This window comes from Drosophila ananassae, chromosome 2L (genome assembly GCF_017639315.1).
Source record: "Drosophila ananassae strain 14024-0371.13 chromosome 2L, ASM1763931v2, whole genome shotgun sequence".
In the NCBI taxonomy this organism is placed as follows: domain Eukaryota; kingdom Metazoa; phylum Arthropoda; class Insecta; order Diptera; family Drosophilidae; genus Drosophila; species Drosophila ananassae.
The window spans coordinates 21,122,728-21,149,965 of record NC_057927.1 but is presented as its reverse complement, the minus strand read 5'-3'; the positions used below and the strand labels follow the sequence as shown (position 1 = coordinate 21,149,965).

The 27,238-nt window shown below is 45.4% G+C and overlaps 3 protein-coding genes and 1 long non-coding RNA gene across 6 annotated transcripts; 2 read left to right on the top strand and 2 right to left on the bottom strand.

Annotated features, from left to right (window-relative positions):
- The first annotated feature begins 469 nt into the window (after positions 1-469).
- Positions 470-8,118, top strand: LOC6498996. Of its 2 annotated transcripts, none has more exons than XM_032456323.1 (7): positions 470-630; positions 4,692-4,752; positions 4,886-5,221; positions 5,280-6,044; positions 6,230-6,359; positions 7,502-7,826; positions 7,897-8,118. In XM_032456323.1, the coding sequence occupies exons 2-7, from the start codon at positions 4,730-4,732 to the stop codon at positions 8,025-8,027; spliced, it is 1,710 nt and encodes a 569-aa protein (XP_032312214.1). In that variant the 5' UTR covers positions 470-630; positions 4,692-4,729; the 3' UTR covers positions 8,028-8,118. The 2 variants fall into 2 exon arrangements, with proteins under 2 accessions (XP_032312214.1, XP_001955543.3); XM_001955507.3 differs by having other exon boundaries at positions 470-1,109.
- LOC26513884 lies at positions 6,579-7,507 on the bottom strand. Its single transcript, XR_001409091.2, has 3 exons — positions 7,267-7,507; positions 7,155-7,201; positions 6,579-7,102 (listed from the first exon to the last, which is right to left on the bottom strand). It is a non-coding gene; the product is annotated as an uncharacterized LOC26513884 (long non-coding RNA).
- LOC6501593 (B-cell linker protein) lies at positions 7,817-9,016 on the bottom strand. The gene is made up of 2 exons (XM_032456324.2): positions 8,617-9,016; positions 7,817-8,485 (listed from the first exon to the last, which is right to left on the bottom strand). Exons 1-2 carry the CDS (start codon positions 8,861-8,863, stop codon positions 8,109-8,111), a joined length of 624 nt encoding a protein of 207 aa, XP_032312215.1. The 5' UTR covers positions 8,864-9,016; the 3' UTR covers positions 7,817-8,108.
- A 3,009-nt stretch (positions 9,017-12,025) lies between these two features.
- On the top strand, positions 12,026-27,080 carry LOC6498997 (G-protein coupled receptor 176). Of its 2 annotated transcripts, none has more exons than XM_001955505.4 (5): positions 12,026-12,571; positions 22,906-23,766; positions 24,624-24,838; positions 24,899-25,388; positions 25,463-27,080. In XM_001955505.4, the coding sequence occupies exons 2-5, from the start codon at positions 23,295-23,297 to the stop codon at positions 26,596-26,598; spliced, it is 2,313 nt and encodes a 770-aa protein (XP_001955541.1). In that variant the 5' UTR covers positions 12,026-12,571; positions 22,906-23,294; the 3' UTR covers positions 26,599-27,080. The 2 variants fall into 2 exon arrangements, with proteins under 2 accessions (XP_001955541.1, XP_014765869.1); XM_014910383.3 differs by having other exon boundaries at positions 24,899-25,394.
- Positions 27,081-27,238: the final 158 nt, after the last annotated feature.

Sequence of the window (27,238 nt, the reverse complement as noted above, 5' to 3'; positions counted from 1 at the left end):
AGCGGCGGACGCCTTAACTTGGCCAAAAACAAACAAACATCGGCCATTAGTTGGCTCAATTCAAATCTCCCGGCCGCCCGTTGGTGGCAACAGCTGCTACTAAAGTGCAAGCACAGGAAAACTAAGCTGAAAATAGTACAATTTAAATGAGATAGTTTATCGTTAAATATAAATAAAATAACTTAAAATAGTTGGCATCTTTTCATTCATAATTCCTATTATTTTTTTTTATTTTAGCCCACTTTTTTTCACAGTGTATGTATTAACTTTTACAAGGGGCTTCTACAGAAGAGTTAATCTCGGCGGGGCTCTTGGATTTTTTGGATCTTGAGAGGCGCTCGACGTGTGCGGCTGCGCAGCTGAAGGTGCTCGCTGTAGCGCCCATCTCTCCGGCTTCCCCAGTCCCAGCCAGACCCCAGGTGCGCCTCGCTCTCTCTCTCGCTCCCGCTTGGTTGTAGGTAGTACCTGTATCTGGCTCTGTGGTCATGACATTCGTTCAGTCTGGTTTGGACTTCTACCGCGATCGGTCGTGCTCCGCTCAACGCTCCACGATTTTCCGACTTTCCGATTTTCAATTTGGGGATCTTCTCCGGTGACTTGATGTTTTTTTCGGAGGCGCGTGCTCAAACGGTAAACTCCGTGAATCTGTGAATGCCACAAGAGGGGCAGTGAGCGGTGGACAGACGAGAAGTTGAAGAATTTCCCGTGGCATTTGCCGCACAAATGTTAGACGAGTTAATGAAGTGCAAAAATGTTTGTAGTCACTGTTGCCAAATGAAAATTACCAGGCCGAACACGAAGGCGCCGTCAACGCTTTGATTTGCGGTTGCACATTCTACGAGATACCCAGATACCAGATACAAGATACAGGCTGCCAGTACAAGCTACAAGCCCCCAGAGACAGTGCCAAAGTCAGTCACTTGACCCTGTCGCTTTCGGCAGCAAAGTGAAAATTGTGGCCGAAGGGAAACGGTGGAGAATCTGCAACTGCAACAGCGCGACTGTGACTTTTCTGGTGTCAAGTAGAAGAGGAGACCTGGAGAATCTCCTGCGGATTTAAGAGCTCGGATTAGTGGCACACTTACCCACAAGCAGCGCTGGAAAAGCATGTAAGTGGCACGAAAACATCTCCCCTGTTTTCCGTGGGCTTGAATGGTGTGAGCCTACAAGCCAATGGAGTTGAATGCTCCGCGATAGAAACATTACTTGTACCAGAAAAAATTCACATGTTTAGCGTGAAGCCAAGCGCATAACAATTAACTTTCCTCGAGCAGATGAACATCATATTAATTATTATGCACCGTTTAAACCACTATTCAGATAAACAGCTCTTTTTATTCCAAAACCCATGAATAAAACAAATATTTAAATTAGACTATGCATTTTAATTAAAATCCAATCAATGATACCTATATGACGAGCCTCGCCCAACGCTAATAATAAAATTATTTATTTGAAAAATTGAATCTGCCTAATTATAGGTCCAAAGACTTACCCTTCAGGGCATTTCCTGTATCAGTCTATGGATAGACTCTATGCTAAAATTTTCTACCATAAAACTATACGAATGTTCCCAAATAAAAATTTATGTCTTAAATAAAGTGAGAATCCGCGTATAATTAGATGCTTTCCTCAAATCGGATGCTTAGTCTCTCATTAACTCTGCTTAGTCGAGGGCTGGGCCGAGCTGTGCTAAATTATGCAGATTGAGTGGCTCGTTTCTTGGCCAGAAGAAAGAAGATCTTTCCCAGAGTCTGAGATTTGAGCAGGCGACGCCAATTAGCGAGGCAACTTGCAACTTGGCCATAAAACAGAGGAGATCCAACACTCGCGGCTGTTCCTATTCTAATTGAATGAATGGAATTAACCCAGTTTCTTTCGACCCGACTTGTTCCCATCCATAACATAATTGAGGTGGTGCTGTCCAAAAGGGCCAGCCGCAGAAAAAGTTAATACGAATTAGATTGCTGCCGGAGCTGTCAAAGTTTGATGGTCCAAACTGTTGAGCCTACAAGCCATAAGTTTCTGGCCATAAGTAGGTGAACCGAAGTTCGGAGGCATCGCCTGCGGGGTTCTTTTGTCTTAGCCGCGAACTATTTATGCTTTATGATGGAATCAATCAATAGAGGTGAATGGATATGCTAATTTTCACAAGTTATGGGAACTGAAAGAGGGCCGTTCTTCCTATTGTCCAAGGGGAACAGTTACAGTTCTCTCCTCAAACAAGTTTCTATACACTTTTTGTTTATGCCGTGCAGAACTTGTGCGTTTGTTTTACGACAATAAATTCGCGCCGCTTTGTCCCGTCTGGATTTTGAGGTCAACTTGATTGGGTCGCTCTCTTTGATTAACGAGCAACATGGCTAGCTAGCGGAATAGCATGCTTTTTGCCCCTTTTTTGGCAATTCCCGTCTGGCCGCTAATTGCAACAGGTGTCTGCTGGGAGTACGATTACGGGCAGATCTGCTGATGGCTCCCCAGCATGCCACATATAGTGGATCGCAATCAAATCTTAATGGCAGCCGCACGCCAGCTATAGTTCTCCATCTCGGACTTCATCCCGAGCTCGTTATGGATCCCATTATGGCGACGACACAAATCAGGGTGCTGCGAAAAAAGTGGGGGAAACTTGGGCTATCCACAAAATAATAGAAAGATTGTTTACCTAACTGAAGAAATAATTAAAGGTTCTAATAATAAGAGCTCTAATAAATAAGAGCTAAAAGCAAAAAGACTTTATAGATATTACTGCTTCCATTTAAATTAAAAATCTTGTGATATAGCCTCGTAAACCCCAACCACTGGGTATGAAAAAAAAACCTATTTAAAAAATATATAAAAAACCATCTCCCGGTTGCATGCAGAGCACGGGGTCGGGGCAATTAGAAGTTTGTTGGCCTGCGAAACTATCTGAGCCCGCAACTTCATAACGAATTGTTGTAATAACACAATAATGCCAAAAAGGGGGAACGGAAGAGCCATGTTTGTCTTCTGTTCTGTGGCCAGCACAACAAATCATTTCACATCGCCACATTTCTATTTTCGCTGGGTTCATTAAACCAACCGAGACCCGGAGTGTAACTAAAAGCCGCAGCAAAAGATACAGATATAGCAACAGATGGAGATACAAGTGTAGAGATACACATACAGCAACAGATACTGATGCAGATACAGATACACCCGAGTTCTCGAGCTGTGGCTACAAGTTTGGCTTCCGTTCTCAGCCCGCTCATTTGTCACCAGCTTACATAACAGACTATAGCGACCAACTCCCTCCCGCCCGGCTATGATTTTGACCCAGCGAAGCGCATCCCAAGTGTCATGGCCACGTTTGTATGGCTTTCCCAGCCAGCAGATGCCATCTTTCAATTTGTCGCCCGTGTTGCTCATAATTGCCTCGTAATCCCGTTCCCTTTCTACCTCCGGGACGTCATTGTGCCTGCCATGTCTGGGTATTCTGGCCACATGAGTGCTGCAACTTTGGTTTATCTCTGGGATTTCGTACTCTGCATGTGCGGTGGGAAAGATTGCAGATTATCAGCTGATCCTGCACGCTATTTTGGCAACACGTACGCAGATCATTTTCAGTCCGATCCGCTATTCCATCCGATCGGATCTGTTTCCCACAACAACTGTACCACAAGGTGGTTAGTGCAGTTGGGCGTGGAGCACATTCTTTTCCCAGCACCGGCACACCTTCGGTGTACATTTGGTAACGGAAAGTATTGCCAAAGCGCACTTACTGCCTGGCCTTCAATTAAGGCGGCTACCTGTCCGTTAAGCCGGTCCGCTAGTACCCGATGTCTGGCTGACCCCCCAGGGGGTGGGTCACTGTCACCTCCAGTTCCTCCAGTGTTTTTTTAGTTAGAATCACGGTCCAATCCAGAACAGAACATAACTCGCACTCGAGGAAAACGTTATTAATTGAAGTCTTAACCTCAGGAAGTGTTTAAAATGCAGAGAGAGAAATCCGAAGAGGTTTTCATAATTGAAAGGCATTCTCTTTCAGGTATTAGCTGGTTGTTTTCTTTAAAGTGTAACCACCTGCGAGTTACCACCGCTGTGGACGGCTGCTTTTCCGGACTTTTCGGTTTGTTGGTAAACATTTTATGTTCTCTGCCAGTCGATTCTCGGGAAGACAAACATTGTCTACCTCTTTTCGGTTCGGGTTGGCTGCCTTAGTGTCCGATTCCCCGATTCTCCATGGAAATGGCCAGATCCAAGTTGGCTACAGACGAGGCATTAACCCTGCAGGTGCCCTTGGTTCTAACTCACAAATTTTGAACCCAAAACTTTGTTTATTTATCAATTACGCCTGGCAGTGCATTACCCAAGCCATTAATCTTCTTTATTATTTAATGGCGATGCATTCGGGTATTTTTGGGGGGGCTAAACGGCTCTTTCCTGAACAACTGAAAGGCGTCCGACACATGTGGCATGGCCCCAAGGAAAGTGGCGTTGTGAGGAGCACTAAGCATTTTCCTAGTTGTCATATTTTCGAGCTGGAAACTCCCACAGCCGATTGCATTGTACTCGAATACTTTTCATTTGTCTGGCAATGCGTGGCGCCTTAACTTATGATAAATTATGTTGGCTGCGGTGAAAGTGCCAATTGTTTTGAGCGCGAATTCTTGCCAACGCGGTTTCCTACTCGCTATTAATTGCGACATTGTGTGTCTGTCCATTTTCAGACCCACCCGACAGCAGTACTGGATTTCAGCTCTTAACCATGGAACCAACGCCCAATATGCTGTAAGCCGACCCACTGAACTCGCATCTGCATCTCTCCATCTTTATCTCCATCGCATCTGCATCTGTATCTGTACAAAAGCCATTTCATTGCCAATCAACTATCCGACATCTGAGTAATTTGTCACATAACCAGGAAACAGTTGCTGCTGAAGAACCACCAGGACGCAATCCTGCAACTGCAGGGTCACACGCCGTCGCCCTCTCTGTCCCTCTCAGCTGTTTCGATGGCGGACAGCCGGGAAAGGATCCGAGGACCCTCGAGAGATGGCCGAGAGTTTCTCACCAGTCCCAGGCAGGTTCTGCGCCGCCTGATGCTCCTCTCCGAGGGCAGACAGTACAGGGAGGCTGCTGGTGTCGTTGGACGTCTGGGGCCTTCTGTTTTGAGGTCTGTTATAGCCGAACTGCCCATAGACTTGCTGCTGGAGCATCTGCCACACAGTGCCTACCTACTGGAGTCGTTCTTCACCAGGTAAGTAACCATCTATCTCGTAGAAATAGGTCTTCAGTGGATAATATCCTTCCCACAGACTAACCACCTTGAACACCACGCCCAAACCGGAGGTTCCAAGCGAAACAGTTGTCTGGCAATTGGTGCGTCTGTTTGCCAATCCCCACGAGTCCGGTCTCCGCCAGAGATGCACTCGGTTACTCCAGGCTCTGGCCCAATATGAGCCTGCTCTCCGGCAAACTGTAAGGGAAAGGAGACGCAGCTTCGATAATGCAGTTCAAGGACTCGGCGTCCACGGACTCACCACCGACGCCTCCGGGCAGCTCATCTCGCTGCACGTGGCCCTCAAAACTGAGCTGCAGCGCCACGTGGACACCTACAAAATGGCCATTCACAAGCTGGAGGAGCTAAGCATGGTGACTGTCAACCAGGACCCCGCCCACTCCTCCCATCAGCGCCTGCTGGCCATCAACTATGGGGATATCCAGCAACGCCTGATCGACAATAAGACCCTCCTGACCATGCTGGATAAGCCGGCCCTGAAGCAGCTGCAAACTCTAGTGGAGAATCTGAGCACACGAGTCGAGAACGACAAGGAGGTGTTGTCCTGTGTGGGTCAAGTGCGTCGTCTGGACGCACAGGCCCTCGCGGAGCGTCGACCTGCCGCCGGCCTGCTCATGAACTTCTCCCGCGGTTGCGAGGTGGTGCTCCACATGATGGGACCTGAGGGAGGACCTCCTGGTCCTGCGCTTTCCGTGGGAAAGGTCTCGGTTCAGGGAGGCGCAGGAGGCAGCAGCTGCAGCGATGGCTACCACTCGGATGACTCTGGAAGCGATGATGGCAGGTGAGTAGCACTGTTTACCATATTTTCCATAAACTGCTAATCATTTTCGGACTGGTTCTAATACTTGACCCGCTTCGAATTTGAAGTTACACCCACATTAGAGTCTCGGCACCAAATCGAGACCACAAAAAACTCTCACTTACGTCCCACGATCTGTAACGCTTTATCTCTCGTTTCTCCAACAGCGAAATGGTGTCGCTCTATCGGAATCTCTACGTGGAGAACCGAGCGGACGCCTTGGAGGCTTTGGACAGTCTTCCCCAGATAAAACACGCGCACAGCCTCAAGGGAAAGATACTCTTCTCCATGATCGTGGTAAGTCCAAAGTGCCCAAATGTTTTCTTAGATGAGATCTCCGCACATTCAATTACACGCTTTTGAAGCGGCCGGAAAAAATTTTTCGAGATTAACTCGATCGGGTGAAATTATGGCCAATAGCTTGTCAATCTTTTCACTTGTCGGTGGAAGCTACAAAAATTTCTAATTGGGTGCGCCAAACAATGTGCCAAGACAATCACTCATTTTGTCGGGGGTTAAAAGGTTTTGCAGAGCCAAATGTATTATTTTTTAATATCTATTCATTATCTGCCTTGTTTTCACTTGTCAATAGTATGGTTTTTGCCATATTTTGTCATAGAAGAGATGTCTGGTAAATGGGATCAGTGGAATGAATATTGGAATGTCTCGCAGTCTTCGGATTTGAGTGCGAGATGGAGCGTAACTGGGTAACCAAACGTGGGTAACCAAACGTGGGTAACCAAACTGGGTAACCAAACACCATAACGTGGGTGGAGGAAGTCCTTTAACTCGGACAACAGATAGATGCTCTTCCAGATTCGGTGCGCAGACACTCCACGACAGCCAGTATACCGCTCCGGATGAAACAGCAGATCCCGCAAGTCATCCTCGAAATGAATGGAGCCCTATTTTAGGAGGTTAATATGAATTAGATTCCAGGGTCCATAAAGCTGCGAGATGCAGAGCCACGTCTTTAATTCGTCTTGGTCAAATTTTGGTCGTTCACCGCCATTTAAATTATTTTTCAAAGTAACCCAGTGCTGTGGAAAAAGTCTAGTTATTGTAGTATAATTATTTCACACCACACTTAACTGCTTGCTGCACTGCTTGGCTTATCCATTGTCACAATGACCATCAAACTGTAATACCGGCATTTTATTCAAATTACTTTCAATTTTCAAATGCTTGGCCATCAATTACCAACCTTATATCCCCGTGGGTGTTGGAATCCTGTTTTTATAGAAAATTGCAAATTGCTATTGCAAAATATCAATTTTCTTAGATCGAAATCAAGTTAGGATGATTAGGCGTTGAGGAGAAAATGTAAGCGAAAGTGGAGCCCCCAGGGTGCTGGAAATGATGTGGGCTTTGGAGATCTCAGATCAAGTTACTCCAACTTTCGATCAAAGATTAATGACGCCTGCTTTATCTTCGTTCAGCTATCCTTCCGCCTGTGCCATGGAATGCGGGAGCGAAAGGTCCTTGAAGTGCGACGCACCCTGAACTGTGCCCTGGACAGCAGCAGTGAGACCACATTGGCCCTGGACCGCTCCGTCCGCCAGCATCTTCACGAGACCGCCGAGAACTTTCCGCTGGGCGAGATCGAACGGAGTGTCTTCAACCAGGTGCTCTCCACGCTTCACGAATATCCCTGCCTGGAGTCCTGTCCTCCTTTGACCCACTACGTGAGTGCCTGTGTGCGACTGGCCTGGCGGATGATCAACCAGAAGTCACCTTATTACCTGGACATGGACTTTAATCTGGGTAAGATTTGGTTTATCTTTATTGTTTGGTGAAAAAATCTTAATTGATAAATTTTCTTATACCGAATCAGGCTTCCTCCGGCCGGAAAAACATGAACGACATCCGCAGGCGGACCGGCGATCGGACCTGATCAAAGCCTTCCTGTGGCCCGCCCTGATGCAGAACAACCAGTGTGCCTTCAAGGCGGTGGTGGCCACTTGAGGATCGTCTTTAAGCTAATACTATTTGTACATACTCCCCTGACTCCCCTTGTCACTTACCCAATAAATATCTACCCCGTATCTAAGCGTAACTAATAGGCCGTAACTGGACGCACTGGGTCCGTATTTTGTTGGTGCACAAGAGCGGGTGTTCGGAGTAGAATTCAATGATCTCCGACGGGGAACTGAAGTAGCGCTCTCGTGGCTTCTTCTGGCCAATGGCATAGCGTTGTCTTCTATCGAGTTGTCGCACGAAAAGGTGAAAGAACTGATCTGCCGACCAGATGCTGACTATATACCGGATGCACTCGTCGGGGGCCCTGAAGGGGCGGACCAGGCAGGAGCCATCCTCCCGCCCATTGAGCATCCGCTCCGCCGTGTTTCGATCCACAGTGAAATAGTACTGCTCCGTTTCTACATTCCGCTCCTCAATCTCCACATAGTTGGCATCGGCATCGTCTGAATGGAAAAATAATGATTAGGTCTAAGTTGGTAACAGTTCTTAAAGGTCTGCTCTATAGATTTTCTCATAACATTTAAGTTGTTTTGAAACTGATCCACAAAGCGAGTATTACTCTCAGAGAACTCACCCACAATGACGTAATCGTGGTGGGGCTGGTGGGGCTGCGGATCGTCATCGGTGCTGGAAACCCGTTCGGTGGCCGCGACGTCATCGTCTTCGCCGCTAGACTGCCGCTGATAGCCCGCACAGCAGCCGCACAAGAAGGGGGCTTTCAGGCGGCAACGGCATTTGCTCAAATCGATAAGGCCATCTAACAATCGGGCCAGAAGATTGTGGACAACTGTCCAGTAGACACGAGCACACCAACAGCACATGCCAGCGCCTAGCAATCGAAGCGATTTATCTCCAGTGGTATCCCCTTGGATTATACGGATCGGTGGGATCGTCGCTCCCGGCGCACATCTTTCGCATTCGCGTTCCCCAGCAGACTGAAACCGAAACCCCCAACTAGCTGCCACCCAGTCCCCTAGAAGTGGTATAATATAAAATTCAGAACTCGGAACCCGAAACTCGACTGCGAAAATATCAAAAACCGAAGCAAACCCGGCTTGTCTGGCATGGCGCTGCGTCTTAATTAAATAGTGCTTAATGTGCGGTTATGGGGCACAAAAATGCCCATATGTAAATATCATAACGATATAGATATGCCTGGCAAACAGAATTCACGCTTAGCTTAGGGGAAGAGGGAGTGCAACTACTACTACTGCTGCCCCTTGTTTGGGGGATACTTGATACTCGCGATCGCTGGCGAGTGCAGCCAAGTGCAGTTTGTGTCACGCTCATTGCTTAATTCCCATACACTGTAATCGGTTGTTCAACAAACAATTTATTTATTTAATGATTGTCCAATAAATTGTATAACAATTTATTTCGTGGTTCCCCTCTTTTAAAGCAAAAAAATTTATATCGATCGACAACTAAGCAAACTTCCTCCTACAAATATTTATATAAACATTTTTGAGAAATGATGGAGCTATTTTAAATCCAATTATTTTTCTTAGTGTACATTTTGAGATAATTATTAAACGTTTAGCAGTCATTTGTCAGCTCTTCCCCTGTACTTCTCCTGCATCGGAATCCATTGAATGGCGGCTGCACTTTTCCAGAAGGGAGCTGTGGAGGGAAATTCTCGTATAGGGTTTCTGTTGTCTCTCCATAACCGAGACGATCTGGAGCCAAGGGAGCAGCATATGGATATAGATGGTTGAACCTTGTACATCATGAACTGTACAAAATAAATTCACTTTTAAACTCTCAAAAATTATGAAAAGTGCATGGAAGGACAAAATGGAATCGATGGCTATATCCCAATTTCCATGCGATTCTTGAGCGGAATACCTTAAACGATTTGTAGGTCGATTCTCCATCGTTCTGCATCAAAATCCAACAACAAAATATTTTTTAAATTTTTTCTCAAAATTTCCAGGGGGTCCCCTTCAAAAATTTTGAAAAGTGCTTGGAAGGACACAATGGACCCAATCGATGGCTTTATCTCAGACAATTTCCATGCGAATTTTTAGCGGAATACCTTAAACGATTTGTAGGTCGATTCTTCATCGTTCTGCATTAAAATCCTACAACAAAATATTTTTTTAATTTTTTCTCAAAATTTCCAGGGGGTCCCCTTCAAAAATTATGAAAAGTGCTTGGAAGGACACAATGGATTTTAAGATTTTAAGAAACGATTTGCAGAACAATGGAAAACCATAAGAACAATGAAGAAAAGTTGTCAGAGCTTGCATTGGTATTTATAAACTGACAACCAAAAAAAATATCTTTCTTTAAACGCGTAAAGTTATCATTAAATCAGAGAAGAAATAAATATTCATGGTAGGGTGCCTCCAGTGCCCCCAAAAGCTCATTTGACGCCAAGTTGGACACAAACCTTTAAAATAATCGAAAGCTTTACACCACACAACAGAGGGGAAAAGCTGTTTTATTTACCATTTCCTAGTCTTCAAGACCATTTTAGAATCTTTAAGAATACTATGCCTGTAAAATTTGGTTGCTATTGCTAAATGATGGCGAAGCAGTCTCCTTATACATCTCAAAATGGACGTGCAAATGACCAACACGTGGGTGGGCTGAGCTACCAAGAGGCCCACAAATCTGGCAGGTGACTTGTCAGAACGAGCATTTCGCTTTATTACGTATACGCCGCATGGGCTGCAGCGAGCATCGCATGGCTAGACGCCTCCGCCACCGCAATCGCTACAATCGATTTCGTTTTCAACTCTGTTTGTTTGCACATTAAAAGCCAGAGACTATTTGGTTAGCAGTAGACAAACATCTCTGCAGGCTGGTCACGTGCACCAAATGTCAATAAAACGATATTCGCGGAGGGTAGATGGGGGCATTAATAACGATACTCGTACAATTCGATCGTACTCCGCGAAACAGTAGCACTGTGACTGGGAGTCACAGTCCAACACCAATAGCCGACCATTGACAATTAATATGCGGCAAACAATTTTGATGAACTGCTAACAAGCTGATATTACAGCGGGAGGGGCGTTGGGTGAGCAGGGGAGCTCACTGAGATGGCAGCCCATAAAGCAACAAAGTCGCACAAATTGATTTTGGCCAAACGATTATTACGGGGGTTGCGTGCTCTTGGGCACATCCGCCTCGTTACCCTCTAGCCCCCACCCTCTTGCCACCCCACTTCTATGCCCCACCCTCATGTGCCCCCCGGGCTCCCTCTCCGCTCCACATACTCCAATGCCAAGGATCAACCAGCTGGCCATCAATTTCAATGAGTCGATTGATTGAGAGCGCCGTCAATTCTTGCGGCCACTCAAATTCATTATTTAGTCAAAGAACCGCCGGGAAATATTTATCGCACATTTCGGTTTACGTCTCAATTATGGGTCCCGCCGTATGTGTTCCTGGGCATGTAAAAGAGATTTTTATTGGCTGCCAAAAGAAAACATTCAAAGAAATCTCACATTTATTTTACAAAAATATTTTTGTTCGGAATTTTGTCCAAAATCTATTCCAATTCCTAAAAGTAATCTGGAAAATGAATAATGGCAGTGTATGATACGAAATCTGATAAAAGACAAGCCTTTAATTTATCAATTTTACCAATGAGTCTAACACCATTAATTATGAAATATACATTTTTAAAAACATTCCGTACCCATTTTTAATTTTAATCTTTCTCTCTGTAAAATTATATAGAAATCTCGAGAGCAGCCATAAGTCATATAGGCCAATAAAGTAGAAAGGCAAGCCAATTTTATTTTTATTTTTAGGGTTATTTCCGGACGGAGAGCCATTTTCAATGGCAGCCGTAGAACTGCAGCGGTCTGTGTGGCCAACTCACCACGCTTTTCCAGCGAAAAAAATCCAACTCGCTCAACAGGCTTTCGTGGTGGAGGTGGTGGGTGGATAGTGGTTCATGGGCTTGGGCTTGGGCTTGGGGGCCTGGCGACCCGATGACAAGTCCAAATACGAATCCAAAAACCGAAGCCAAAGCCCGATACCCAACCGATTCGCCCCGCAGTTCAAGTCCGTGCGAAGCGTTCGCGCATTTTGCCGTCGAGCGTTGGCCAGCGCGGAAGAATTTCGCATATCCGGAACCGCAATCGCAATCGCAAACGCTGACTCGAAAATCAAAGCGAAATCGAAATCGAAATTTTAATTTGTATTTCGGCTAGCAGAAATAAATTAATAAACAAATCCAGTGTGTGCTTGTGTGGTGTGCCTGTGCTTTGTCTCAATGAAATGCCAAACTAAATAAGCCACGAAAAGTTTTCCATCCAGTTTTATTTTATTATTATTATAACCATCGAAGTCGAAAATAAGTGTCAATTGAATTAGCGTCTCGACGGGCAAAAATAAAATAAAAATATAAAAAAAAGAGAAAGATTATCAAGGCGCTTCAGGTGATTGGCGTTTGTCAGCTCACAGGTACTGGGATCTGGACCAGTGTTGGTGTTCCTTCATCAGAGAGCCACCTGTGGCTCCTCCTTCTCCGCAACGTCAGCCGCCCGACTTTTCCATCGATCCTCGAACAGGTAACTTGAGTGTTTGGACTAACAATTCTCACGACTGGCCTTTATGGCCGCTCTAAATAATTTATTTATGCTCGGGGCATTCGACATATGTTAGTTTGTAGTCCGCTCCACCACTCCCCGCCCGAAAATCAATACAATTCGGACACCAACAAAGCAAATAAAGTTTATGCTGTCCTCACATCCAGCTTATTATATTTGCTACCGAGAAAGGGGAAGTCCCCAACCTGTTGCATGTATCGCATATCCTGTTTATGGGGTTAGGGGTTTGATAACTAATTGATAACTGCCACATCCGGCCAGTGTCCATCCAGGCCATCATATATCCATTCGCATATCCCGTTCAAATAGCTTAGCCACCCTTGACCCTGTCAGCGGGTTGGCCATTAAATCATCCCGAGAGCAAACAAATTAGCGCAATGAGTGCATCAATAAACAAAGTTCACCTGTTGCTACAAAAGGCCCAAAGACAACAGTAGTTTACATTCTGCAGGCAAGACTCTGCCCGCCTTCGGTGAAGATTTATCTTGCAGGCAGAGGCTTCCGAATTACGGCGGATTTGGAATTTTTTTTTTTTTTTGTTGGAAATTCCCTCCAACCGAAACGAAACGAAATTACTGAGCGCATTGCGAACTGCGAAATGAACCGAGCAGAGCAAGTGAACATCAAAGCGCTTTATCTCGACGGGCGGCCGGTGGGAGGGAGAAAGTATCTATCTATCTATCAGATGCACACGGCGCTTGTAACCGCAATTCGCATAGTCCCGCTGCCCCTCGACACTCCGCCCTCCCTGCCGACCCTTCAACCCGTCGTCCAAGTCACCAGTGCTCTTGATTGCGCCTTTGTGTATAAATTAATTAAATTAAAAGTTTCCGGTTAAGCCTCCAAATGCATTCGGACACAATTGCATTCGCCAGCCAAGAAGGCGCATTCCGTATGGCTTTGGGGTCTGGGGATACGTATCTTTTTATCTGGACTCCCAGCCGATAAACGCACCCTTTCGCTGAACTTTCACTTGGATCGAGTGATAATTCGAGAGGGGCCATGAGTCAAGAGTCTCATGCAAATATTCCCTTCCATTACAACATTTGATTGCAAGTGAGCTGTTCTTATCACAAAACTAAGCCAGGTCCAATGAACTGAGCACATCGAGGGCACTCAGAGACTCGTATTTTTCATCATAGAACAATATTTATTTATAATTGTGCCAATGCCTCAATTTATCTTACTTTAATACGGCTGGGACTACGAAAGCTACCATAAATACATAAAATAGTTTTGTTTTATTCGCAAAGTAATCGAGTGAATATTTCTGGCACGTCTTGAAGGTCTAGGTCTCCCGCCGTTCGCTCATTTGGCCCGAACCCTTTGGCCAGCAGGGAGGAGGGACGTGTGCTGGCTGCTCCAAGAGATTCGGGTCCAGAGATAGATTCATTAGCCTGCTCCTGGCACCGCCTGACACTCGCCAATCATGTGTTTTTTTCATCCCAATTTCTTCTATAAATATTCCGGCTGGCGCACAACAACGTCAGCCGACTTGCCAAAACCCAAGCCGCGACGAAAGCGATTGGCCCACCGCAATTGGCCCAAAGTCAATAGCCCAGGCTGGCCAAATCTGATTTCGATTCGATTATCCGAATTTAAAGTAAGTCACGCAGCGGCAAACACTTGACGATTTTAGCAGCTCCCCTCGCCCCCGGGCTGGAGAGGGCTCGAAGGGAAGCTACCTACGTAGTCAGTCCGTCCGGCCATTTACATCCATAAGTGGGTTGCGAGTGGGAATTAGCATCCAATTATAAGATAATCGCCCGCTAATTCCCTCTGCCAACTCGCTCCGAAGAGCTGGACCGAAAGTGTCGCAGATTTACGGCCAAATTCGGCCACGCCCTAAGGCTGTTGCCTCGCCCCGCACTCGCGCCCCAGTGTCCTTGGAAGCCTGCAGTTAATGTGCAGTTGACCTTGACGCCGACTAAAGACCGATTGTCAATATTTTGACAGCAGCCCCTCGTCAAAAGGGGTGGCCCGGGCCAGGGGTGGTGCGATGAATATGCTGGCGACATATTGCAAATCCCAGTGGATGAGTTCGACCCACGTGTGTGTGGCCTGGACAGGGGGATGGGCGGTACTCACCTAATGTTGACATCACTTGGCCATTTAATGGCTGCCTTTATGGCTGCTTTTACAACCCGATGATAAAGCTCAAGAGTTACGTGACCCGGGAAGGAGGTCGGAGCAATTGAGTGGACACCAATTGATGGCCAATTTAGTCCTATTCCTGAAGCAAGGACAAAAATGTATCCCATATTCATATGGGGCCCATTTGACTTATTACATCTCTTGTCTACGTTTCTTAGCTGTATAAGGAATCATATTTTGAGGATTTCTTTATTTAAGTACTGGTTGTACTAGTAACAGGAATTAAACAATGTTTTAAGACATCAAAACACATTTCTCTGCCTTTAAAATTCGATGAAATACACCCCTTCGGTATGGTATTCATTTCTATTCACAATCACCATCCCATTGTCCTTGCATTGTTCCCCAGTTATGTGTCCAAGCTCACACTCCCGTCCAATTACATTTATCCTGCCTTGAATTCATGGCGATTTAGTGCAACAGTTGCAGTTGCAGGGCAGGAATGGCGAGGACGCTGAAGGTGGAACTCCCACGGGGCACGAAACATATTCCAATTGCATTAAATTTGCATTGATCAGTCCGGGTCCTCCGGTTTCCTGCTTTCATTCGCCATTTGCGAATAAACATTCATATTGCAGATGTTGCTTTCAGTAGTGGATTAGTTTACTCAAATGATGGCCCTGCGTGAGGTCATTACCATGGCTGATACATAGCCTTATAGAGTGGATTGCCAGAGACCCAACCACTGCCACTACGAGTTCCACCCACTCGCATTCGTCGCCTGTTTCAGTATGAGAAATTATTATATTTTGAAAAATGTTTTACATAATACCGAAATAGAACAGAGCATCGGGGCATGATTCAGGGCCGGCATGCACGTGAGGGAGGATAGCACCCAATGTACTGTGCAAATGGCAATCCAAAAGTCGCCATGAGAATGCACATTAATTGCGGCTCGGCTTCAGGTTCAGTCAGCTGGTCAGTTATGACATTTGTCTGCCTGCATAATTAACAAGTTCGGCACTGGGCCACGGCTGCTGCTGCTGCTGCTGCTGCTGGTATTTGAATTAATTATGCTTCTCGAATTGAATCGCCATAACAGCCGTGGCAGAGTCATCTCGGCAAACGCTCCAAGTGATAATTCTCCCTTTTGGCACCCGGGAGTCTCTGGAGATCAGAACCGAACACCGATTGTTGGTTCAAGTCATTAGCCGCCCCGCCAGGTGAACTCGTACTAATTGATGATTCAGTTCGTTGAATTGGCAGGTGAATTCGATCATAACAAACCGTATTTTTAATAAATATTATTATTTACCAATTCTAAAAATGTGCAAAAACACTCTTTTTATAGTCTCCCTTTTAAAAGTCTATTTTAAATAATACTAAAGCCGTACTATATAGTCATAGCATTAATGTCACACGACGAGGTAAGCCATTACTTTCCACTTTAGGCAGTTTTTATTTGAATTTGAAATAAACTGTTTCCACCTTCAATATTCTACGATTTTGGCAGGAATAAATAAATCAAAAGTTTACGAAAAACAATCATTATCTGTTGTTTAAAATGTTAAAAATTTTAACTGAAAATTAATTGAAATTTGACTAATAACTTGGAGTGTAAAAAAACAAGCGTATGAAAATAAATAAGCTAAAGACATTTTTATTTCTTGAAGTTCTAAGTTTCAGAACCCTATAGTTTGTATAGTACTTACTGAATACTACAATAATGCTATATTTCTAGAGGCTAATAATCTAACAATTCTAATTCTTCAAAGCATAATGCAAAATATGCTTGGCCGATATTGTACTATTACAATCTACCGATTGTGGAACCCTGGGCCGATGTTAGGCTCCTCTACATCCTCCTTAAATATTAATTTCAATTGTAACTTCAGTACGGACACTATAATGACAGCTTTAAATGAGGTTTAGGAATATTTTCAATGTATTGTTTTGGGCTATTAAAACCGAGTACCGAGTACATTCAAATCCGAGAAGAACTTGGCTTACCTGACCAGATGCACGTCGGCACGCGACAATCCTTTCTGGCGACGTCACAAGCCTCCAAAAATGGACGCGTGTGAGCCGAAAACAAATTGGAATGGGAATCAGAATCGGAATGTAATAGACTCTTATTTTATTTTTATAACTGCGCATCCCCAAACACTAAATTTTTGCCATTACCGATATGGGTCCGGCTCGGTAAGCAGAAGCTGAGATCGTTTAAATGCAAATTCTCGAGGCATTAAAAAGTATTTTTAATGGCTGAGAATTAGCGGGGGGTCCGGCAAGTGGCCACTATTGCTGCTTTGGTGGACCAGGGGGCCAGGGAGCTCTTGGCACGCAACCTGCATTAATTTATGTGCAACTTTGTAGAGACAATGCGAATCACATCCGCCGGAAATGAGCAACTTCGGTCCGAGGCGGCTAAGACGACGCTAAGCCAACTTTGAGTTCATGGCGAATGCCAAGTTATTAAGTTTCAAGAAAGTGCCAGGGAGCCACTTGTTGGCCAAGTTCCTCTTTCAGGCGAAAGGATAATGGATGGGGCCCGATGGTCACGTCGCCGACGGCACTAATAAACATCTCCACACATCATTAGCGAAGGCCTACGGCTCCTCCCACGCCTCCGGTTACAGGCCATTGAGTAGGAGGTCATCTTTTGGGGCAGTGTAATTAAATTTAACTGCCGGCCATGATAGGACAACGGGCTAAACTAGCAAAAGTAGCTCAAAAACTTTCCAGTTCGTCCTGGTGGTGCTGCAAACCTTGGCCGAGGATAATACGCCATTAACACCCATTCGAATACCTTCCTGACTCTCTTATTCCCATTTTTTGCTGACACTTATCCCCAACCATGTATCCTGTGATGACACTCGGAATGCGCAGTTGAAATACACACGGAGATTATGGAATTCTATTGTTGTAAGTCCTAATAGTTTATGCAACACCTGAAATTACTTATTTTCTTTTAGATAACTTTTTACCTTTACGACTAAACAATTTCAAACTTAAACCTACAAATATTAGAGATAGTAACTATGAGCTGTTAGTTAATCCCTCCTAAACACTTAAAAATTAACATAAAAACAAATTTATTGTATTTCCTTGAGTGTAAGCTGTTAGCACGAACCACATAGACATGGGACCCGAACGAATTGCTGCGCAAATCCTCGCCGGGGATCTGGAGACGAGGGTCAACGGGGCGAAAGGACCAAGCGAAAACTGGCTAGGACCAGTGAGCCGGCAACTGTAACGAGCTCCGTGTCATTGCGCCAAAATCAACAGAAATGCAAACGACGAAACGATGTGGATGTGTGTCCTGTCGCCGCCATCCTCGACAAGGATGCGAGTGTGAGCTGGGATGCTGTTCGTCGGAGGCGGGGCATTCCGTGTTGACAATGAAATGCCAATCTGCCAAGCCTGGTCAGAACAAGCAAATATCAATAGAATCTTTATTGGATCCATAAATATTTGTCAGTCTCGTCTAGGCCCATTCCTAGATGTTAACCCCTTTAAAGCAGAATCAAAAACACTGCCACCAAGTGCTTATGCAAAGCCAGGACTCGACTTCTGGCATTTGTCCTTGGCAGCGGACGTCTTAAGCGGCTTTAAAACTTTTGCACTTCCCCCAACGGAAGGGGGAATCTGATGGATTCGGCTGCTGACTCTTTCTGACTCTTCATGCGTAAGCCGAATTCAATCACAGGACCTCTTAATGGGCCAGCAAGGCAAACAGGACGGGTCACAAGAAAGAGAGAAGCCGAGGGGATGGGGTCAAAAATGAGGTCCTTGGGGAGGAGCGGGACGGGCATTTCGGGTGGCTCCTTTATGGTTTCAACTGAAATAGAAAATGAAATTAAGATGGCAGCTGTTGTTGGAGCTGGTCTGCATCTGGGGAATACGGAGTCGTATGAAATATTACGCATACGCAGCGTTGACGGCCATAATGCCATGTATATTGTGAAATATTCCAGTGGGGAAACAATAGAGAGAGAGGTGGGGCTGAGGGTCTCAGCTTGATTGATTTGACTGACCACTGTCTCACCCGCCCCAGAGAGCGGGATCTGTGTGTCCCACATACGACTGGTGCGTCCAGTAATTGGGAGACAGCCTGGGACCTGGCCCGAAAAAAGCATCGAAAACGAAACCGAAAACGAAAACAACAAAGGCAGATAACAAACTCATAACATTTAATTACGTACAATTTACTCACATGTTTACACCAGGCCCAAAAATAGGAAAGAATGGGGCCCCCAGACGATAAGCGGGCCGAAAAGCTGATCTCTGGTTTTTGCCAGCAATTGCTTACCTCAGGCCGAAATCGGTGGGCAAAGGGGGGCGAGGCCAGGCTATATCATTGTCAGTCACAATGACTATATCTATAGTCACTGGGCAATGCGGTAGCAGCCGGACTTTACTCGTGGCTCTGTCATATAGTTGCCGATTTGGAACTCATCCCGCCCAACTCCAACATGGACAGTGGAGTGGAATATAAAAGAAGTTGGAGAGGGGCTAAAAAAATATTTAAAATTCGTTAATGGAATTAAAAGTTATGATAAACTAAAAAACGATTGTTCTCATCCTTAATTTAAACTTCAGGTTATTAAAGTACTGTCACAAATTTGTACCACTGTTTCCGGCAGTAGCAGAGCTATTATTCACCGAGGGACTTTTGCTGGCCTGGCATATTTATCTGCCAGACCATGCCCCTACTACATAGTATAGTTATCTATCAAAATGCCAGTCCTCTGACATGGGAAGCTCGTCACATGTGCTCCGGAGACAATAGAACGGAATCAGTCCTGAAGCAGAAATAGTTATTTCCCAAAAATAATACACAATAATATTTTAAGAACTTAGCGCTAGTATGCGAAATACGACATAGATCATTTAATTCCAGGTGCAATATTTAGACATGTATTTAGACACCCCGCACGTGATGCCAACGTGCAATGATAATGCAATCCAGACTGGAATCGGGCAATCGAGCCGACAGTTAATGCCACGGATTTCGATATTGGCAATGCCGACTGGCCGATAAGCCTCCGGGTGACGTGTGAAGATTTGAGCTATTTATTGTCACACTCCATCAACTACAAAGATATTTCCGGACTCTCACTCACAGCCAGATAGACCAGGAATCTATAGATATATATTGCACTGCCACTGATGAATTTCCCACCATTTGGCAGGACTCTCAATTACAAAAGTACTATGCAAAGTGCAATCAACTCGGCTGGGCAAGAAAAAGTTTCCGCCAATTAATTTGCCAGTTCTTCAAAGCCGGAAAAAATTGCGTATCATTGCCGAAGGATGTGGGAGATTGGGTCCTGCAGTTGCAGCTTCTCGTTTCCGTCGTAATTAAACGTGTGAAGGGGCGCAGGATGACCACGCACAAAAAACGCAACGAAGACAAATGGCCCAGGATAAAATTCTGGTATAAAATAAAAATGAAGTGCTGGCTTAAAGTTCAAGCAGCCGCAGGATGGTATATTAGAATTTGAGCCAAAATAGCGCCAGCAGATGGAGAACGTGTTTACTGCACAAGTTCCCAGCTATCAGCAGTTCAACTCTGGCTGCAGGACGAAGGGTCCTTGGTCCTTGCTTCGTTATCACCGCCGTCATTTTTCAGCGCCTCCTCCTTAGATAGCGTCGTGTAATAGAAACGCACTTTATCAGCTGGCAAGCAGCTCAGTTGGCAAGATTACAGACAAAGAAAGTATAAGACAAATTAAAAAAAAAAAACTTTAGATGTTATATATGGCTTTAAGTTATATCTAGTCAAGTCTACTAATATATACTGTTACCCGTTAAATAATAAACCAATTTTAAAACTCTTCTCTGAGTGCATTTAACGAAAGCGCTGTGTGCAGATGCAGCGAGCTGGAAACACTTTTCTGGCTGTTATTCCGCTGGCAAGGCCAAGAATGTGGCCAATTCGATGGCGACATGGTAATAAACTTAATGCGAACTGATTTTGACAGCCCCTGCACTTACAGCTGGAGCAGGGGAAGGGTGTAGAGTGAAGAGTGGCTAAAAGGCAAACGTATCTGGCCAAAACTCTTATCCTCCCCCCATACATGAGCCTGAAAAATGAGCGAAAAGTTTGAACACTTGTTAGGAAGGCGGCGAACACGGGGCGTATGAGTAATGCGATCTGCGAAAGGAGCTGGTGTGCCTTGAACTGGAGCAATGTAACTACTTTGGGTCACCTAAAACCCCCATATAGATTTAGATTCCTAGTCACGTTTCGCAGCCCACCAGCCGCGCATTCCATAAGCTTGTCCTAGAGAGCAATTCAAATTATGAGTTGGAGCTTCAGTGGCGAATAGTGATTGAGCTCTGGCTTGTCATTCGCAGCGTGTCATAAAATTTGCCAAATGTGTTCAAATATATCATAGATACACTTGAAAAAATAGGAAACAAATACCAATTGAATAGCCTCAACTATTCTTCGTGAATAGATTTGAATAGATTTTAAAAGAAAACTTTATATAATTATAAAGAAAGCATAGCCTTATATTATACAATTAATTATTTATTATTTTCTTGATTTTTTCCAGTGTTTCTCATTGAATGGCTAGGTGTCAGGTGCACTGACCCAGGCCTTTCCTCTCAGGGCGACACTTTGGAATTGGCCTCACGCCCTCCATGGCCACGATCGCTAATTGTGTTTGCCAAATTAATTAAATCGGGCAATTGTTGTGCCATTTGTTGATTGAGTTTTTTGACTCAAATGGCTATGGAAGTGGAAATGGGAATGGGAATGGGCAATGCGATTACCAATGGAAATAGAAATGGAAAATGCAAATGTCCTTGCCTGTTGCTGGCTGTTTTTTGTGTCCGCGAAGGAGTTTCGTCCGCCCCATTTTGCGATTGAATTAATTAGGCAAAAGGCAATTAAGCCAATCGACCTGCTCCAAATGTCGACCCTCGGAACCTGGCACGCAATCGGAGTCCTTCGGGAGCCCCTTCCCGGTCAGCATAAATTCCATTGCCAATAAGTTGCCAATAAGGGCAATAAGTGGGTGTCTCCCATAAGGGCTGGCTAAATAACGGCGTTAATTCGACAAGCCCTTACCACGGTCTTGGTTACTTGGCCTGGCAAGAGCACTTAGGGCTCTTACTTGATGAAGTAGAATAACCAGCTCTGCCTCCTTCCGTGGCTGGCTTTTACCTTTTCACTTCATACTTGATGAATCGCGAGTGGCGCTAGGGTGGGCCAATTAAATGGAAAACGTTTTCATGTTCCGCGAATTGTTGTCATGGCTTGATGGATGCACTCTTGCCGCCAAAACACTCGATTGAGTAGTAATTTCCTTTTTTTCACTCTCCACCCCTTGTGACTTTTACTTGGGGCTTGATGGCTTCCGGTTGGCAACAATGAAAGTACACACACTTTTTGATATCTTGCCGCAACTTCCTGCAGGACAAATCCCAGTCCTTCTGGCAAGCTCACTGTCCGCTCAAGTTGCGTTAAATAAGGAAGAGCCTCGACGGGGAAACATAAAGTTGTCCCGATGCACTAGTCGAAAATAGGTACCTAGAAATGTATTCCTTTAAAATATTTTATTTTCCTCAAGAAAGGAGTTAATCTTTAATCCATTCTATCCTTCTTAGTCTGTAAGCTATATTAAAATACTGTGTACTGTATGTATTTTTCTCCAAGTCCATGATGCTCTTTTATTTATGGGGTGTCTGGCTGTCGTGTGGGTTACAGTCCATCCCCTTTGTTCTTTTTTATATTTTTTCTGCTCCGTTCCGCAGCAACACGTTTGATTGTCTGGCAATTGATTTTGCTGCTCTCCGGTCTTGTTTGCTTTTAGAGCTTTGTATTTGCGGCTGCCGAAGGAGATAACTACTTCGCTCTGATAGATAAATAGATATATACAGTGTATCACCCAATAACCCATCACCATAAAACCCATTCAACTTGGCCTCTGTTTTCCTATGTTATCCTTGAGCATACTTTAAGGACATCCTGGATCTGATGCTAGATTATCAAGGGCGGCTTTTGTGTTTTGTAGCTTGTTGCCACGTTATCGATATCTGCTCCCTGTGTCCCTGTGGACATGGACTTTTTTTCGGCAAATATTTATCAATTTATTACACTAAAAAATTGCTACAATTAAGCTTACCCCTGCTTGTGTGTGTGACAAACGTGCCGAATGATGATTAAGTTTTCCCTTTTTTTCCAGCTAAATACAATTCACAGCTCGTGTGACAACAACAACTGCTAGAGCAACAACGATAGCAGAAAAACAAACATAGAAAGCAAGAACAACAAAAGCGAAAGCGAACAGCCAGAACAAAAGTGGAAAAAAAGGAGCAACCGCAGAACAGGGCGGCGGACATGGCGTATACGCAATGCGCAGCATGTGTTATTACTATCGCTGCTACTGCTGCCACGGCCACCTCGAGTCAATTAAGAAATTCACACGCCAGCGGACAATTTAATTGAAGTTCGTTCACCACTCCTTTACTCTCTCACTCCGCCCATCAATTAAGCTAGGAGGCATCAGCCCCTCAAATACTCGAGATCGGTTCAAGAACACACCAAAAAATATAGATAAACAAATCAATCAAAATGCAAGAAATTCGATATTTATCAATCACCGATTTTACCTACAACGTGCCCCTGGTACCGGTCCATGCCGCTGCCACGAGCAAGGAGCACAAGGATTCGGATAGCCCAAGCTCCGAACTGAATGTCCCCTATACCGTCTTCGAGGTCCTCGTGGCCATCGTCAGCATCATCGGCAATGTCCTGGTGATCATCGTGTTCCGGCGAGAGCGAAAACTGCGGCGTCGCACCAACTACTATATAGTATCCTTGGCCATGGCCGATTTCCTCGTGGGCAGTCTGGGTGTTCCTTTTGCCATATTAGCTTCGATCGGTCTTCCTCGAAATCTTCACGCCTGCCTCTTCACCGTCTCGCTACTGGTGGTCCTGTGCACCATATCCATATTCTGTCTGGTGGCCGTGTCCGTGGATCGCTACTGGGCCATCCTTTATCCGATGGCCTACTCCAGGAATGTGCGCACTCGCACGGCGATTGGTAAGTACTTTTCATAATACTATGGGTTGGGATTCTTTTCTTTAAAGAATATATCTTATAGTTTTTTTCAGCTGCCTTCTGTTGGAATATTTTCAAAGGATTATCCTTTTCTATGAATCCCCCTAGCTTTATTGTGACCATTGTTTCGCCTTGCGCCTTTGTGGCAGTGATGCTAATGACTCTTTCAGGCTAATATGCGGCACATTGTTATCCTCCACGTCCTATCGGCCATGTTTGAGTTGTGGCTTGGTCAAAAACAAAAGGCACAACTCTTCCGGACAGCAATTGAACAGATGGCAGCTTGGCTGAAATGGAAAATATCAAAAGTTGCTAACTAATATTCAAGTGCAGAGGGATAATAGATTCTGGATGGCTATTGTTTTTATAAAACTGTCCATAAAATAATTGAAAGAGCGAAATGCTTTTCTCTTTCCTATGTTGAGAGCTAAGCTTTGGACGAATGTGATAAAAAATAAATAGCTGGAAACTATAAATACTTATGACCTTATTAATTGCCAGCTTTACTTTATTTCTGAACAACGATAAGAGCCTCATACTTCGAGAAGAAATTTCTTTTTTATTGAATTCAAGAAACCCCATAATTCGTAAAAGCAGTTTCCTTTTTATGGAATTCAATTTGTTTCAATGAACAAATATGTACGTTCCAGTTGAGACAAGTGATTAAGAGTCTCGTTATTTGCGTCATTTGCAACATTCTAAGCCACTGACAGCTGGGGTCGTTGCAGTTCGATGGGGTTCAGTGGCCAGTGCCACAATATCCTGGAGGCAGCCTTCCTTCTTGACGGGCTTCGTAGGTTGCTGGCCCCTTACTAATGCCGATTCGTCTTCCATTGCAGTCATCATCTCGATGTGCTGGGTGGCTGGGACTATAGTGGGCTTCCTGCCACTTTTCGGCTGGTACAACAAGGATGTTGGCCAGAACCAGGAGTGTCTCTTTGTGGAGGTGATGGACTACGACTACCTGGTCTTCCTCTACTTTGCCACCATTATTACTCCGGCTCTGTTGATGTTGGCCTTCTACACTCACATCTATCGAGTGATTATAAAACAGGTATGTTAATTAAATCAATTTTTAATACAAACAAATTTTACATTTAAACTACGCTCTTAGGTTCGCCAGATTGTGACCATGAATCCCGCCTCTGATCTAAGTCGTCGTTCCTCCGCAGCTGCCGTGCAAGTTACGGCACCTGGCAGAGGCGGACATGCCGGAACAATGTTGAGGGTTTTGGGAGCCGCCCGGAAACGGGATGTCAAGGCCACGCAGAACCTCTCCATCATAGTGCTCTTCTTCATGATCTGCTGGATTCCACTGTATACGATCAACTGCATCAAGGCCTTCTGTCCGAACTGTTATGTGCACCCCAAGCTGACGCTATTTTGCATAATCCTGTCGCACTTGAACTCGGCTGTTAATCCGGTATTGTATGCCTATCACTTGAAGGACTTCCGAGCGGCGTTGAAGAACCTACTGCTGCGCATGATGGGCGTGGATATCGACCAACAGGCGGAGGCTATACACCGCTTTTCGATGGCCAGTCAGCACAGACTGCAATCGATGGACTCCAACATGCGCTCCACGCAGCCGCGCCTCTATGTGGGTGAGTGTGAGTGCGCGACTAAACCTGTGGTCCCTTCCGAAACAAGCTGACATGGTTACTTCATTCCGTTCTAGATTCCCCCATCTGGTTGAGGCAGCAACAGGAGGCCCTGAAGAACTCGCAACTCCTGCCGAAGTGCGGCGTCGTCTCCCCCTGTTTCAACAACATCAACCAAACGGTGGCCGCTGTGGCTTCTGTCACCACGGACATCGAACGCGAGATGTGGAACATTGTGGAGGCCTCCAGTGGCGCGGAAGTGGGCGAGACCAGCTACGAGTTTCCCTCACCAGCCCCAGCCTCGCAGCACAGTAGCGAGCGGAATAGCAGCTCCACGGTGCCACCAGCACCACCTCCGGCCAAAAACTCCCTTCCGTCCGCCTCGTACGACAACCACAACTACAGCTTCAGTCAGGATGAGGAAGAGTATGAGGACGATGATGATTTGGAATTTGAGGACGTCTTTGTGCCACCGAATTCCACCACACAACATGGCGTGGATCCTGAGGAGCTGCGGCGCTCCCTGGCTTTGGTGATGAGGGAGAAGCTCCGTTCGGACGACACCGATTGCAGGGCAGTGGGAACTCTCGAGGAGTTGATCACAGACTCGGAGCACAAGCCAGACAGACCGCTCTCCATCCAGACCTCGCCCACCAATGGTCCACTTCCAGCCCTGCTGCGAGCCAAACTCTTTGCTGGAAACTCCAACAGCGCACACTGCCTACCAGGATCCAGTCCAGCTCAGCCCCAGGATGGCGGAGGAGGTGGTGGCGGAGTCTTTGTCATCGACAGCGAAGCGAGTCCTGGAGTGGCAGGACACAAGCCCAAGTACCGAAAAGGCACAGCGTTAACCAGGAGCTCCCTAAAAAAGAGCAGATCCTGCAATTGTAATGCCAGCGGCAAAGGACGAACTGGCCACGAGGATTCTAGCGATCCCAAGGAGACCTCCACCCAACAACCCCAACAGCCCCACCATCCCCCAGAGCACTTCTTCAGTCCGCTGCGTTCGGTGGGCAACTTCATGCAGCATTCCAATCTGTTCCACCTCTTCCAGCCGCATGCCCCGAAAGCCACCTCATCCACGGCCTCCTCGGTGGCATCCTCACCCACTCCTACCCCCACGCCGCCCACCGCTCCGCAAGCGACTGTCACCACAGTTCCTGGACTAACCAATTCGTCGCCCTCTCTGCTGGCAACCAGTGCCGAAAGTTGACCTCCAACCGGGGCAGAAATGGAGAAGGATCAGCCGAGGCGGGAGGCGGGTCAGGATTAGGCTTCCACACCCCCACAGCCCTCTTAGGAAATACTCGCAAGTCAAAGCTTTTACGTTAAGTACTTTCAGTTCTCTGTCCCCCTTCTCCAGGAGGAAAAGATGTCAAATTCTATCGGATCTAGATCAATTAGTTGGATAGTGACAGGATATATCTAGAGATTAGGAGTTTTGCGCATTTATTTTACGAATCACTTTCCACTGCGTTTCTATGGAGTAGCTAATTATGTACATAATGTTAAATGTTGTTAGAGTATTTAGCAGTCGATGTGCTCTTACTGTTATGTGTACCGTGCATATATCTCTGTATGTAGTAACTATATGTCTGTTTACGTAATACCTGAACGTCTGTGACAACCAAGTTAGGCCATGCGAAATGAATTTCAAAGTTAAAGTTAAATAAATCGATTATATATGAATATAAATTCATGGAAACACTGGTTTTATTGCACTCTTGGAGGATTTGAAAATATATCTATTGGATATGGATTCAGTGAGGTTTTAAATATGATAATTTCTTAGATAATTCTAAGCTATAAGGACATAGAAAATAGGCTATAAAGACTCTTATCAAAATAGTTCA

Bases quoted from the DNA above. Each gene is read 5' to 3' on its own strand.
- LOC6498996 (XM_032456323.1), top strand. From the start codon at position 4,730: ATGGAACCAACGCCCAATATGCT. The intron at 5,222-5,279 runs GTAAGTAACCAT...TCCTTCCCACAG, and splicing joins CTGGAGTCGTTCTTCACCAG to ACTAACCACCTTGAACACCA. The intron at 6,360-7,501 runs GTAAGTCCAAAG...ATCTTCGTTCAG, and splicing joins TACTCTTCTCCATGATCGTG to CTATCCTTCCGCCTGTGCCA.
- LOC6498997 (XM_014910383.3), top strand. From the start codon at position 23,295: ATGCAAGAAATTCGATATTTATCAATCACCGATTTTACCTACAACGTG. The intron at 23,767-24,623 runs GTAAGTACTTTT...CTTCCATTGCAG, and splicing joins GCGCACTCGCACGGCGATTG to TCATCATCTCGATGTGCTGG. The intron at 24,839-24,898 runs GTATGTTAATTA...CTACGCTCTTAG, and splicing joins ATCGAGTGATTATAAAACAG to GTTCGCCAGATTGTGACCAT.
- LOC6501593 (XM_032456324.2), bottom strand. From the start codon at position 8,863: ATGTGCTGTTGGTGTGCTCGTGTCTACTGGACAGTTGTCCACAATCTT. The intron at 8,486-8,616 runs GTGAGTTCTCTG...TTTTCCATTCAG, and splicing joins CCACGATTACGTCATTGTGG to ACGATGCCGATGCCAACTAT.